The 15,392-nt window shown below is 45.0% G+C and overlaps 1 protein-coding gene across 1 annotated transcript in view; it reads left to right on the top strand.

The window, feature by feature from the left end:
- MGAT5 (alpha-1,6-mannosylglycoprotein 6-beta-N-acetylglucosaminyltransferase) overlaps positions 1 to 15,392 on the top strand; it is a gene marked incomplete at both ends in the record, with an annotated part of 168,997 nt that overhangs the window by 78,329 nt on the left and 75,276 nt on the right. Inside the window, 2 exons of the mRNA XM_080917587.1 lie at positions 860 to 994; positions 7,228 to 7,361. Of these exons, the coding sequence (XP_080773713.1) occupies positions 860 to 994; positions 7,228 to 7,361 (269 nt within the window). The remainder of the gene's footprint in view (positions 1 to 859; positions 995 to 7,227; positions 7,362 to 15,392) is intronic.

A 15,392-nucleotide genomic window follows, 5' to 3' on the forward strand; every position in this document is an offset into this window, starting at 1 on the left:
GGGACTAGAGCTGACGGGCTGAGGATTGAAGGTGTTTAGGGCTTACAAACGGAAGTGAGAGGATGTCATAGGTTTTTGTGTTCATTGTGTGACTTTTTCTGGGGACATGTGAACATGTGTTCACCCCAAAAGACCCCAATAAAGGCGAAAGAAGTGACTATCCAAGTCCAACTTGCTAAACCAGTGAATTCATTGGGGTTACTTACCAGGACTGTGGGTGAGGAGTTCTTAGAGGGAGCATGGTGATTCAAAGGCAGACGCATCACTCAAAAGCCCGCCCAATATGGCTGGCAACTCAGAAAAGCTGCAGTTCCTCAAGCTGCCTGAATAACTTGCAGGCATCTCTGGCTAGAGGATCTTCTCTTCTAAACCATTGTACTTCTTATATAACCTTGGGGAGGGTCCTTGAGAATCTCGTATTTCAGGAGCTTCTTGAGACTGTCAAGTCTCATGTACTTCCTAAACCATGCAGGTTTTATTTCCCAAGTCTTAAAGGGCCCCTCTCTGGATCAGAATCTTTGAATTTGAAGGAAATCTCAGCACAATACTATTCAGTCCTCCCGACCCACCCTGAAGACTAATGAGAGCAAGATGCAGAAAGATGACTAGGGTTAGCTATCTAATATCATCTCCACAGTGAAGATGGGTAACACTGAACTACATGGGCTGAGTTCAGTACCAGCTTCCCAGCATCTAATTTTAGGGGTTCAAGTAGGAACGCTGAAGAGTTGAGACAGGTTTCAAACATCAGCCCATTAGGGCCTGGAGCTGTAATTGAACCTATCACATTTGCCAGGTTTAGTATCATAAAGTTATTGATGCTTTTTTTTTCTTTTCTTCCCCGTTTGCCTCACTCTAGGATTATGAAGAAGGTTGTTGGAAACCGGTCTGGCTGTCCAACTGTAGGAGACAGAATCGTTGAGCTTATTTATATTGATATTGTGGGACTTGCTCAATTTAAGAAGACACTAGGACCATCCTGGGTTCATTACCAGTAAGTACTGCATGCTAAGACCTTTCTCTCCGTAACAAGGATTGTGCTAGTAGGTTGTTTCTGCTTCTGTTTTTTTTTTTTTTTTTTTGTTTGTTTTGTTTTTTTAAGATAATTAAATATTATCCTATGAACTGTATGGAGTAAACCTCTCATTCCTAATGAATTCAGGTTACTCCCACTGACTGTATGCTTCCTGGGATTGCTTATTATTTATATTGATATTCTGAGAATAGAAACATGTGTCCAGCCAGGCATAATGGCACACATCTTTAATTTCAGCCTTCAGGAGGCAGGGTCAGACAGATCTCTGTGAATTCAAGGCCAACTTGGTCTACATAGTGATTTCTAGGACAGACAAAGCTACATAGTGAAAACTTTTTGTCTCAAAACAAAGGCAAACAAACAACATACACACACACACACACACACACACACAAACACAAATGTATCCGGCCTCATTTATATTCCCCAGTGCCTAGCATCCCTCTTCTTGTACACCTACAAGGATCTCATGCATTTAACCAAAAGAGTTTTTCTTATTTAATTTTGTGTGTGTGTGTGTGTGTGTGTGTGTGTGTGTGTGTGTGTGTGTGTGTGTGTGTGGGCATGCCACAGCGTATATGTGGAAGTCAGAGGACAGCCTTTGAAGGTTGGATCTCATTTGCCACCTTGATGAGGCAGGGTCTCCCTTATTGTTCCTGCAGCTGCAGGGCCACAACACTGATTTTTTTTTTTTTTTTTTTTGTGATAAGGATAGGATGGAACTCAGGACTTCATGCATGATGGACACTCTATCTAACAAGCTACACTCCAGACATTTCCATCCATTTTTTAATTGTGACTAATGGATAGAAACGTTTTTATGTGGTCTTCTGTGTTAATTTTCTGTCATTTTGACCAAATATCTGAACAAGATACCTTATAGAACACAAGTTTTATTTTGGCTCATGGTTTTAGAGGCTTCAGTCTATCTTGGCAGGGAGAGTGTCCCGGGACAGTTCATATTGTAGCAGTGAGGAGGCAGAGAGAAAAATGCCTTGACTACAGGATTTCTTTCTTCTGTAGTCTGTCTGGACCCTCCTCCCCCTAGCCCACAAGATGGCACCACCCACATTCAGGGTAGTCCTTCCCTTTGGTCAATTCTCTCTGGAGATATATTCACAGACACATCTAGAAGCATGCTTGTCCAATCTCCTTGGCATTTCTTCAAGTTCAATCAAGTTGTCAATCAAGATGAACCATCACACACTCTAACTAATCCGATCCATGAATAGCCTAAAGCAGATCTCTATCTTTCCTGTTAGTTATGTTTAGTGATTTTTTAAATTTAAACCTCCAAGATTATTTCAGACTGGAAGACCTTTACAGAGCAGAAAAATGAGAAGTGAAAATAAAAAGAATTTCAAAAATTCAAAGTCTAGTGGTGTCCATTCTCTATAAAATTCCCTTTCAAACTTACCCCTCCCCCCCCCCCCCCGCAGCAAAGAATTTCTCATTGGGTAATGAAATATTTACAGCAAAGGAATTAGTGGGATAGAGATGGAATGAAGAGTCTGTGTTCTGTTCTGACTATGTTAACTATGTTGAATGACTGAGTGACTCTGTTGGATGTGTTGGCTCTGTTGGATGAGTGTATTGACTGTGGAGTGACTGCTGACTTTGTTGATTGTGTAGACTGTGTTGCCTGTGTTGAATGGCTTTGGTGGCTGTTGGCTGTGTTGGCTGTATTAACTGTTGACTGTGTTAACTGATGAATCACCATTGAATGACTTGACCGGTGGCTGACTGTCAACCATGCTGACTGTGGTGAGTGATTCTATTGACTGTTGAATGACTGTAACTGTTTGGATTGTATTGACTGTGCAGCCTGTGCACAATGATGGTTGAATAGCTGTTGACTGTGCTCTATAGACTGCAGACTCTGCAGACTTTGTTGGCTATGTGGATTATGCTGTCTGTGCTGAGTGACTGTTGACTATCCCAACTGACTGCTGATTGTGCTGATTGTTTTGGAAGACTGTTATGTTGAAGGTGTTGATGGTGCTGTCTGTCATGATTGTGTTGATGGTTGAGTATGTTGTTTTTAAAGTCTCTGTGTTCTTTTCTTTTCCTTACAATATTACCATTCTTTTTATTTTTAGGAAAGTTTTAATTAGATAATGCTTATTTGCTTTTTATTTTGTGCATTTGTATGTGTATGTACATGTTAATGAACACATGTGTAGGTATGTATGCATATGGAGGACAGAGGGTATCATTTTTCAGAAACACTCTCTACCTGATTTTGAGACAGTCTTCCATTGACCTAAAACTGGCCCATGGGGTAGGCTGGCTGCCAGTAAGTCCCAGGGATCGACCTGCCTCTCCTTCCCCAGGACTGGGTTTCTACACCAACACTGCACATGCTGTTCCCTCTCCTTAGCTGCCGCACTCCACGCTCTTTGATGTCATATTTTCCCTCTTATTGTTTTTTCACAAATCACAAGCCATCCCTTCCTTCTCTTTTAGTTATATGGAAATAACCACCTTTCTTCTTGGTTAACAAGTCATATTGTAAGTATAACTTTTTTTCCTAAGGTGATACCTTCAGGAAAGAAAGTCAGGGTTGTTCCTTTCTGTCATTTTATGAACTGTAAAGATCTGGAAAACATGCACAGAAAAAGGGGCAGTCCGGCCTCCGTAGACTCTCCTCGATAATATAAGAAGGGCTGTTTTGAAGGGAAAATACTCTCAGTGGTGATGTGGGCCAATTAAGAAAGGCCATGTTGTTATCAAAATGGTCACTGTTGATTGGTATTTGATGCTTGCTGTGTGAAAATGCTCCATCTCTCTGGGCTTATGGGTATGCATAATGGTTTTCCTCCTTTCTTCAGTAATGGTCTGATTGGTAGGGAACAGCGGGGTCTCTGGGTGCTTTAACTCTCAGTCTTTGTTATACGGCAAAGCTACAGTTTCATCAAATGCCAAGCAGGCTTCTTAGGAATTGTCTTGCCCACGTCTTTCCCTTTAAAAGTGAAAAGTGGCATCTAGGAATAGTGTTCCACTTCTATCCCATTGACCTATTGTACTTGAAGCCTTGGGTTCAATCCCAGCACCTAATAAACCAGTGTGACAGTGCCTGCCTGTAATCCTAGCACAAAGGAGGTCCAGACAGGAGGATCAGAAGCTCAGGGTCAGCCTTGAGCACTTGTGGTATGAGGTCAGCCTCTGTTACATGAGACCCTATCTCAAAAAAAAAAAAAATCAAAGGATTGTGGGAACCCGATGAGATGCCTCAGTTGCCAAAGTGCTTGCTATATAATGTGAGGACCAGAGTTTGGATTCCTGCATCCAAAAGGCCCAGCAGGATGGTGCACATTTGCAACTCCAGCGTGGGGAAATGGAGACTCCTGGAGCTCTCAGGCCAAGGACTCTAGCCAACTCAGTGAGACTTCTAGCTTTCATGCATACATGCATGCCCACATACACTTCACATAAATGCATATGCACACTCATAATCAACACATGCACACAAAAGAGACTGTCACATGGCGGTTGTCTTGCTTGATGGTGGCAGGTGATGAGGATTGCATACCATGTTATGGTGTCATCAGATCTCTGTGAGTGAAAAGCCCTTTAGGACTGTTTTCGTGACCTTGGAAAGGCATTTGTGAATTCTGTCTAATTTGCATAAGAGCCTAGGAAATTTGATTAAACTCATTAAATGCTGGCAGGAGGATTAGAGGCTCAAGGTCAGCCTTGAGCACTTGTGGTATATGAGGGCAGTGCTCTGTCAGGCACTACAGAACTCACACCCCTTGTGCCCACAGGGCTCCTGTGCTGAGTGTTGAGGGTGTGTAAGAATGTGAGATACAGCGGTCTGCAGCATGGCAGCTTTCACACCAGAGTCCTAGCTAGAAAGCGGCCATTGTGCTTCTGAGTATCTCTCTCCCTGTAGTGTAGCCTTGAGCAACAAGAATGTCCCAGGAGTCACTGCTGCCAAGGTCCCTCTTAGAGAAAGGCCAGCTGCCTTGCACACTGGGGCAAATACATGTGTAAGTCCTTAGAAGGTTCCTGATGTTTCCGACACACAGAGGGCATCCAAGCAATGCCATAAAGATAACACAGCATTTGGGTATAAATGTAGTTCAAACACGTAACCAAGGAGGACCTTGAGCTAGAAGCCCTCCTGTCCCTACATCTGAAGTTTGTGGCTTCGGAGGACTGACACCAGAATTTGACCTCTGGCCTCCACATGCCTGCATGCATGTACACATGCAGGGAGACCTGTGAACACATATGCACACACAGGAACATATGCTTCAATACGAACATATACACAGAGACCTGTGAACACATGCCCGCACAAACACTCATGTGCACACATGAACACACATTGTCCCCAAAAGAAAGACCTGTCATTGTGCTGAGAGTGGCTTCAAGAAAGCCTCCTTAGAATCGAGGCTTACTTTACATGTTTTGAAAATCCTCAGTTAAAATCAATAACGTTGATTCTCCGGTTCCCTCCTCCCAGCCAGCTTTTGTGCCCTCCCCACCTGTGTTCAGAATGCTTTCTTGTTTTTTTAAAAAAAAAAAAAAAAAGAAAAGAAAAAGAAAACAGCTTGTGACTAGTGTTTGCTTTGCAACCGCCCATGGTCTGTTAGCTTTTCCACCGAGCCCTCAAAGCTGGAAGACAGTCACCAAGTAATAGACAGAATGTCAACAGCAGATTGTGGCCAGGTTCCAATAAAACTTTCTCTCCCATTGTGGAAATGTGAGTGCGCTTCGTGGAATGTTCCTGTGTTGTGCCTTTTAAAACCATTTGAGAAAGTGAAACCTTGCTAGGGAGAGAGCTCAGTCAGGGAAGTAAGTGCTGAGCAGTGTTTCCAGCACCTGGGCTCTGGCCCCAGGGCCCACATGACAAAGATATGGTGGTACATGCTTCTAACACCAGTGCCGGGGATGGGGGCCTAGAGACAGGAAGATCCTAGGGCTCCCTGGCTAGCCAGCCTAGCCTATTTGGCAAATTTCAGGTCAGCAAGAGACTTTGTCTCAAAATAAACCAAGGTAGATGGTGCCTGGACAATGTTAACCCAAAATTGGCCCACTCCCCCTCCCCCCACACACATACACATGTGTTCTCCCCTGTGCACATATGCACATACACAAACACATACCCAGGCACACCAAAGAGTATAAAACCAACTCTCAGATTACAGCTGCCGTAAGAACTGGTGGGTGAGGTTTGGCTCAGTTTGGTGGACCAATGAGATTGTATTATACTGCCTGAGTTTCTAGCTGACCTAGCAATCAAGTTCTAGTATGTTAGCATCTAGTTGGATGGATAGAGGCCTCCCCCACCTACTAGAGTGAAGTCTGTTTTGTGTTACTAAGACATAATACTGGAGCCAGACTCATTTATTGTGAAATGGAATTTATTGTTCACTGTTGGATGCTGAAAACTCCAAAATGGAGTGGCCCCATCCAGGGAAGGCCAAATCCTACTGTGCATAGTTCTGGCCTAGGTGTCTAGTCATCTTCTGATAAAGCCACAAGTGGCATCATGGGCCTGCATCTACTCCTAATTATCCCCCAAACCCTGCCTTCAGATGACATCAACAGAGCAGTGTAGGTAGTGCCTCTCCAGTAGGAAGCAGATACTTGATCTAGTTAACTGATGGGAAGGCTGACAGAGGCTAAAAGCCCTGCAGCATGCCCTGTGCTCTAAGCAGAATAAAATCTGTAGAGATAATGGTAAGTTGTTTCTTTCATCACATTTGTTCGGCACCTACAGTATGCCCGGTCCTACCTCGTTAGGCACCTACAGTATGCCCGGTCCTACCTTGTTAGGCACCTACAGTATGCCCGGTCCTACCTGGGTGCTGTGTTCACTGCAGTGAATCCTGCAGGCCCCCTCCAGCATCCATGGTATTTGGACCACCTTTAGTGGCTAGCCCGTTCTGTCTGCCTGGGTGCCTGAGGCCTTGTTTGTAGGTATGGGTGCTTGCGTGCTTAAGACTCCCAAACTACCTGCTCAGGGATGCAGCTTAGAGGTGGAGAGTTTAGTTAGCTTGCAGGTAGAGCTGGGTTTAACTCCCAGAATCCTAAAAATAAATGCAAAAAGAACAGGTAAGAAAATAAGAGCTAAGCTTCTTCTCAGGGGCAGTTTTACTTCGAAGTGTTTGTCCATTTGCTTTTGTCTCTCAGACTACAGCGTTCAGGTTATAGATTGACACTCGGTGCCTTCCTTGCAGGTGCATGCTCCGCGTGCTGGACTCCTTTGGAACAGAACCTGAGTTCAACCATGCGAGTTACGCCCAGTCCAAAGGCCACAAGACCCCCTGGGGGAAGTGGAATCTCAACCCGCAGCAGTTTTACACCATGTTCCGTGAGTATTCCTGGGTGGATCCTGCCTTTCAGAAAGCTTACATGAACTTTTTGGGAAGAGACTTAGAAATGTCCTAGAGAATGGTATTCGGTACAAATTACCAGGAGAAGCCGCATGGGAAAGGCCTGCAGATCACCTTCAGATGAGCATGTTCCGCACCATCGCCATTCCACCCACTCTTCCCACACACTTCCCACACACTTCCCACACACTTCAATCCTAATTTACTTGAGCATGAAGCTTTTTTTTTTTTTTTTTTTTTTTTTTTTGAGACAGGGTTTATCTGTGTAGCCTTGGCTATCCTGGAACTCAGTCTGTAGACCAGGCTGTCCTCGAACTCCAAGATTGGTCGGTCTGCTTCTGCCTCTCAAGTTCAGGGATTAAAGGTGTGAGCCACTACCACCTGGCTGGACAGGAAGCTTTTAAAAGAAAAAAATAAATAAATCTCAGAGCTGGGGAGATGGCTGAGTGGAAAAAGAACTTACTTGCCCTGTAAACTTGAGACTGGAGTTCTGATCTCCAAAATGTACAGAAATGCTAAAAATAGTGCTGTACCTGCAGTTCCAGCCCCTCCCTCCCACCCCACTCCTCACCCAGTGGTAGAGATGGCACTGCCTAGCTAGAGTTCTGGTTCAGGTGGGAGCCTGCCTCAGCATACAAAGTGGAGAACCACTGAATGAGATACATGGACATAAACCCCTTGCCTCCACATAGGCAGCATACACACATACCTGCACAGATGTATACATATACCCCCACACAAGAATATACATGCATACCACACACGTGCGTGCCTTTCTGAAGCAGGACCATTTTAACCTGAGTTTCATACTTTGCTGGCCGCCTAACTACTAGACTCAAACTGTTTTGCTGCTCGTGGTGATGTCTGTGTGACTTTTAATAAGCTTGTGCAGCGAGGACTTTTTCTGTGTGGTCCAGAGAATCACCTACAGTAAGTAGCCATAGTTTTAGTGTCCAATGGGTGACTTTATAGAGAGGGTAGCATGCAAAAGTTTAAAAACAAAACAGGCAGGTAGGTTATAAAACATCAGCTTGGTTACTTAAAATATCCAGCAGACAACTGGAGTGGCCCTGGTGGGGCAAACAGGTATAGTCATCAAATTGGGTCTTACAGCATTCAACAGAAATGAGCCAAGGAGGAAACAGTCGTGCCAGGCCCTCCACCAAGAGTCTCTCCACCTTACAGTTTCCAGCTCCCACCTGAGATATTTTTTTCCTTTCTTTATTGGATATTCTCTGTATTTACATTATATTTATCCCCTTTCTGCCATCCTCGTTCCCCCTCCCATTGCCTCCATGAAGATACTCCCTCTCCCAACTTCCCTCTCCCACCCCAGCACCCCAGCATTTCCCTACACTGGGAAAACAAGCCTTAGCTGGACCAAAGTCCTCTCCTCTCGTTGATGCCAGAGAATGCTGTCCTCTGCTGCATATGCACCTGGAGCCATGATTCTCTCCATGGTTGGTGTTTTAGTCCCTGGGAGCTGTGGTGGGTTTGGTTAGTTGATCATCTTGTTTTTCCCATGGGGTTGCAGATCCTTTCAGCTCCTTCAAACCTTTTTCTAACTCCTTCATTGGAGTCCTCATGTTCAGTCTAATGGTTAGCTGCAAGCATCTGTATCAGCATGGCTCAGGCAGAGCCTCTAAGGAGGCATCCAAATCAGTAAAGAGTAACCTTGACTAGAAACAGTTCCCCCTCTATCTCTCCTCAAGGCATGGTACCAGGTTGTTTTGCCAGTCTCCTTTCGCTGCCACAGGGTCACGGGGCCAGCTTCTTCACAGACATGCTTGGGTCTGAAGTGGGTGAGTCCTTGCTTCCAGAGCCAACCTGTCTGTGTGCTCAAACAGTTTGTGACAGTTCACTAACATGACGGATGGGTGTTACAAATCTTGTTTGGGCCGATGGACTCCCTGACCCTGCTGCTGAGCTCAGAGAGGTCTCCATGACAGCCGTCTCTTGTCTTCTCTGTTTCCTCCTCCTGTTGCTCTCCGTTTCCCTGCTTTTGCCTTATTTCTGATTAGCCACGGACTGTAAAAGCAAGTTCCATATTAGACAGTGTTTGTGCTAAAGTTAAATATGATTAAGTCTCTACCCCCATGATGAGGAAAGGCTCTATTCTTGAAATGTAAGAGCAAATGAGTGAAATCGTTGATTTGAAGGCTAAGGATAGAGAACTTTCTCTTTCCAAAGTTATTGTGATTTCACCTAAATGTTTCCATGCTAAAACAAATTTCTGAAATGTCAGTCTTAATTGCTTGGCTGAGTCAAGGCCCTATAAATGCTTAAGCTGTCCTTCCCTTTTATGGCTGTCACTCATGCCTTACTCAGCTGCCCAGAGGTGATCCCTTGTTGGGTTCCCTAAATTTCTCAGTGAACACGTTAGACTAATCCTTGGGCATTAGGTCTGGAGAGGGAAAAGATGTAAGAAGGATCTATAGCTGGTGGGATGGTGATTTTAAAAGTCAGCTCATGTGTATGAGGAGATGCCTCCGTTTCTAGAAGACCTGAGAGTTGGATTCCCAGGATGCATGAGAAAGGCCAGGTGTGACAATGTGAGCTTGTAATTCCAGTGCTGGGGAGGGCGAGATGGGTGGATGCCGGAAGATCATTGGCCAGTCAGCCTAGCCCACTAGGTCTCTTTAGAAAGTAGATGGTACCTTAGGAATGTTATCTGAGATGATCCCCTGACCTCTACACGTGTGCACACATGCACACACCCACAAACACACACACAAAGTCTGACAAAGAGAGAGAGTTTGGAGAGACAGACAGAAAGAGAGACAAAGAAAGACAGAGAAAGGATGTTACCTGTTTAAATGTTCTTTGGAGCCCAGAGAGTTTGGGGAGAGCATGTTGTGTATATGACAGACATTATCATTATTGGAGTTATATTGTCCTGTTATTGCCAGCTGTCCCGGGGGCACAGTTCAGGGAACAAACTAATATTTGGCGCACCAGGTAACAGATGGCTGTCAGCGTGCCGAGGCTTGATGAGAGTCTGCCTGGGGTTTGACTTTGCTAAGAAATTCCGAGTATGGGAAGAAGCACCAGCCAATCAACTTCACAGTAGCTTGTGTTAGGACCAGGAGGCAAACCTTGTGCTCACACACACTTTCCAAGACATGATGATGGCAGTAACCTTGTGCCTTGCCCCAGAGAGGAGGTGGAGTTTTCTCCAGTTGAGGAGTGGCACTCAGCCCCATGCAGACCTTCTGGGATTCTGTGGATGAAGGCTTTCCTTCAAGTGAAAGAAGTTCTCTGTCTCAAATGTACTGGAAGCCAGAAACAGAGAATACTTTCTTACTTAACCTGGAAGGATACAGTTCCTGGATTCAGCAGAGACCAGGGGGAAAGTTGACACAGTTGAATGCCTTTTAAGAAAAGAACCCACAGAGCAGAACATTGCCAACCACCCGAAACACTGAGAGCAAACAGTGCGGTAGAGAATGCTTACATGGTTATTTGAGACTGTTATAGGAATGCAAAGGAGCCAAGATATCTGTACACAAGAAAGGCGTACTTACAGCCTTGATGTGGAGGCCTCGGGTGATCTTCAGGCTGAAAGGGGTATTAGTGAAGTGATAAAAAAGAAATATTGGGCTGGGAGATGGCTCTCTTGGTAAAGTGTTTGCCACGAAAGCCTGAGGACCTGAGTTTGATCCCATCCCAGTAACTCAAAAAGCCAGGCGTTTTGGTACAAGTCTGTAATCCCAGCACTGGGGGAAGGAGAGAGGCAGAGAAAGGTGCATCCTTGGGGCTCGTTGGCCAGTCACCTCAGTTTCAGGTTGATAAAGACACCCTGTCTCCAGAAAACCAGGTGGATGGTATTTAAGAAATGGCATCTGAAGTCATTTCTGACTTTCGTACATAATCTACATCACACACACACACACACACACACACACACACACACACACACTCTACCACCACCACCATACACTGCACACCATCACATACAAATTGGTGCTTTGAAAAGGACCAAAACTTAGTCCATCCTGATGAGGGTCCTAAGTATGCAAGCCTTCAGACCAGTTTTCCCCAAACATCTTTCCATATAAAAGAGCCTCCTTGTAGAATAAGTCAGATTAAAGATGTGAGGGAGGGAAGGACCAAAGGGGTGGTGTCAGGAGTTCAGAGGATCCCCAAGCACCATCAAAAGAACACTGGCTACAGTGGATTCAGTCAGATGAATGAAAAGCAGTCAGTAGGGCTGCGGTGCAGCTGTCAGGAGAGTGCTTGCCTTACCCAGCATGCACAAGGCCCTGGGTTCCATGCCCACTGACAGAGCATGGTGCTGCACACCTGCAGCACTCAGGAGGTGGAGGCAGGAGGATGAAATGGTCACAATTATTTGGCTACATGGCAAGTTCAAGATTAGCATGAGATACATGAGACCCTGTCTGAAAAGGGAAAGGAAAAAAGCAGTTGATGAGTTCTGAATGGTGTGATGATATGCCAAGCAAGATGTAGTGGGTCACCTTTGCAAGTTGCTAGGATACCATTTCATCCCTCTGAATAATAAAGGGGGAAGAGCCCAGCTTTGATCTTCCTGCCTTTCTAGCACAAATTATATTTGAAGATAATCAAATGGTTGATGATGAGAAACTGTTCATAATGGGGAAACAGCACTGCAAATTCAGGCAGGATGAAGGATTAGGGAATGAGCATCCTTAAACTCTTAATGAGAACGGCTCCTGTGATCGTCAGCCACGGTAAAACCCATCAGGTAACAAGTTGATGGAGAACTTTTCCCAGGCAGGGCTCCCTTCAACACAGGAAATATGGAAATATGCTGCAAGGTGAGGCGCTGTGAGGCGTTCATCCTGTCAAGCCAAGGCTGGCGACTTTGCAATAGAAAATCATGTCTGTACCTCACTGTCCAGACCCTGCCCTTAGTGACCTTCAATACCCTGGTCAAGAGGGTCCCTTCTTCCCTATGTGACAAGACCAGCTTGTTGGGTGACTGTGGCTGGTCTGGTAATCTGCATCTGAAGACTGTTTCTTTGAATGGAGAAGAAAAGTGCCAAAATGTATCATTGTTTTTCTTTTCATTATTTTTTAAAATAGGCTCTCATGTATCCCAGGCTAGCTTTGAACTCACAGTGTAGCCAAAGATGACCTTGAACTCCTGATCCTACGTCTTAGAACTGCAGGTATTAGAGGCATGAGCCAGCATACTCAGTTCATACAGTGCTGGGCAGTGAAACTTGGGGCTTCATGTATTACTAGGCATGTCCTCTTTCTGAGCTATATCCCCATTCAGCCCTTTTAAGTTTTGTGTATTTTTTTTCCAGAGCTGAGGACTAAACCTGGGGTCTTATACTCACTCAGCAAACACTTTACCATTGAGATAAATGTCTACCCCCCTTTGCAATTAGTGGTTTTGATGTGACATATTTATTAAATTTAAGTGGTATTTATACAAGTACCATGCACCAATAATATGCACCAGTGTTGAGAATGTATTGATACTCTTGTGCCCTGAGATTGTTTGATACTGTTGGCTAGACCAACAAAAGGAGACTCCAGAAGCAGAGTGAACTTGGACTAGCCTTCAAAGCATCTTGGGAGATGTAGTGTTTGCACATGTATGCACTAGATTTCCAGCTTGAGGTGGGAGAAGAGCACACATGGGTGCACTGTCTTTAGGAGATGTGAAATGAAGTAGACAGGCCGGCGGAGTGCTTACTCACCTGCTGGACATTCATGGAGCCCTGCTTATTGACTTCTGCTGATCCTCACATTTCCTCGTTTCTTTTCCAAATCTCAGGGCATGCACCAGAACAATGTCTTTGTGTATTCTCTTGGTAGCTGGGCATTTTAGGGTCTATGCGCTGTGCCTGATTCCCAGAAGCAAGTTGGAGAATGGACAGGCACCCTGACTGTCAGACAGTGATGCTCTTGGGTTAACTCTACTGAGCTACGACTGTGTATTTGTGTGTGTGTGATACCGTGTGTGCTGTTGGAGGCCAGAACTTGACATGAAGTGTCTTTCTCAATCACTCTCCTTTATCTTTTTGAGAAAGAGTTTCCCATGGACATTGTACTCGTCAATTTTGGCTAGGCTGGCTAGCCAGCAAGCCCCAGGGATTCACCTGCCTTGACCTCCCCAGTTCTGGGATTAAAAGGGTGTACAACCACACCTGACATTTTTCCACCCTTGGGTGCTGGGAATTGACCTCAGGTCCTCATGGGTCCTCATGCCTCCATGCTGGTCTAACCCTAGGAGCTGGCTTGTTAAGAAGCAGATGAGTGCTCATTCCTCCTCAACACAGATTCCCTGTCTGCTTGTTTACCTTCCAAACTAACCACTGAAGCCTTCCCGCTGTCTCTTGAAAGCTATTGTCATGGAGTTCTCCCTCAGAGCTTGGGGTGCCCTTCCTTCCTCTTGTCTGTGAGCTCACATCCTGACTGGGCAGTAGAGCGTGCCCAGCCTTTGGCTCAGTGGCCATCCCTCACCGCAGTTACTGCCATTCCTGAGGCTGCGCCCTGAAGTGTTTAAGGTTGAACAGTGGCAACAGGAATCGAGGGTCTGTGTATTTCTCTCCTCTCCTAATTGGGTGTGCTGTAACTTGAGTCCCCAAAGTGGTGGCCCTGGAGTTGTGAGCCAGATAAACCCTTTCCTCCCCTATGTTGCTTTTGGCAGGATATTTGATTGCAGCAACAGAATTCATACTAAAATCACCACCATATTTTTGTATTTTTAGTTATACATGCTAAAATTTTGTATTTCATTATTTTTGCTTACATATGCATTTGGTATGTTTGTGTGTGTGTATGTGTGTGTTCACATGTGTGGTTGCACATATGTATATGGGTGGACAAGCATGTGAATACACAAGCATGTGAAGGTCCCAGATTTCTGTGTTTGTTTGCTTGTTTCTTTGTTTGTTTTTCAAGGCAGGGTTTCCTCTGTGTAGCTCTGACTGTCCTGGAACTTACTGTATAGACCAGGCTGGCCTTAGACTCAGAGATGCACCTGCCTCTACCTCCCAGGTTTTGGAATTAAAGGCCTGTGCCACCACTCAGTTAGCCTAAGATTGACATCAGGAATCTTCCTCAAATGCTTTCTACCTTACTCATGGAGGCAGGTGGGAGGGGACGCTCTACTTTCTGTTTCCATCCTGGGATCAGCACTCGGGTCCTCGTGTTTATGGACTTTATCTATAAACCATCTTCTCAGCCCCCTCACAATGTTCTGTACTTCATGAATCCCATTGCTTTTTAAGCTTCAACACTATGAGTATTTCCAGTGGTAGTTAAGAGTCTATTTTCATAATGTTTTTGTGTTCTGCATTTCAAGGGTCCTCTTGTTGTCTCCTAAAGAGAACCAGTGGTACCCATCTCTAGGTGTCTGGATTCATTCTTTGCTAGTCGTTTTTTTAATGTCTGCCTTTGGTCTGCTGTAAATACATTTGTCCTGAAGGAGGTGACATATCTCTCTCTGTCTCTGTCTCTGTCTCTGTCTCTCTCTCTCTGTCTGTCTGTCTGTCTCTCTCTCTCTCTCTCTCTCTCTCTCTCTCTCTCTCTCTCTCTCTCTCTCTTTCCCTTCTGTGACCCAAACATGCTGCGTTATACCTTTGTAAACAATGGAAATATATTTACCCACACAGAGTGAAATGGATAAGTTATTTAAGGGAGCCACCAAAGAAAAGAGAAGGAAACCCCCAGGTCAATGACTTGCACCTTTCTTAACTCTCATTTGGATCCTCTAATTAGCTCTTAGCACTGTTTCACAGTGTCATCTGCCTTCTGTAAATATGTTGACCGGGGTTTTAAAAGAGATCGTTTTGTTTCATTGAATTCCCTGCCCCCATCTTTCCCTGGAGACTGTGGCTTAAAGTAGCAGTAGCATCAATGCGGACACCACTCCCACCCCACTCAGGCAAGCCTCAGCTCTGGCCTTGTTCTCTGCCTGCAAACATCTCAGTAGCCTCTTAGTGACATCAGTGCCTCCACTGCCTCAGAGCCCTTCCTTGTTCCCTAAGCAAGGTCAGATGTTCAGAGCT

This window comes from Micromys minutus (genome assembly GCF_963924665.1).
Source record: "Micromys minutus genome assembly, chromosome: 6".
Lineage (NCBI taxonomy): Eukaryota > Metazoa > Chordata > Mammalia > Rodentia > Muridae > Micromys > Micromys minutus.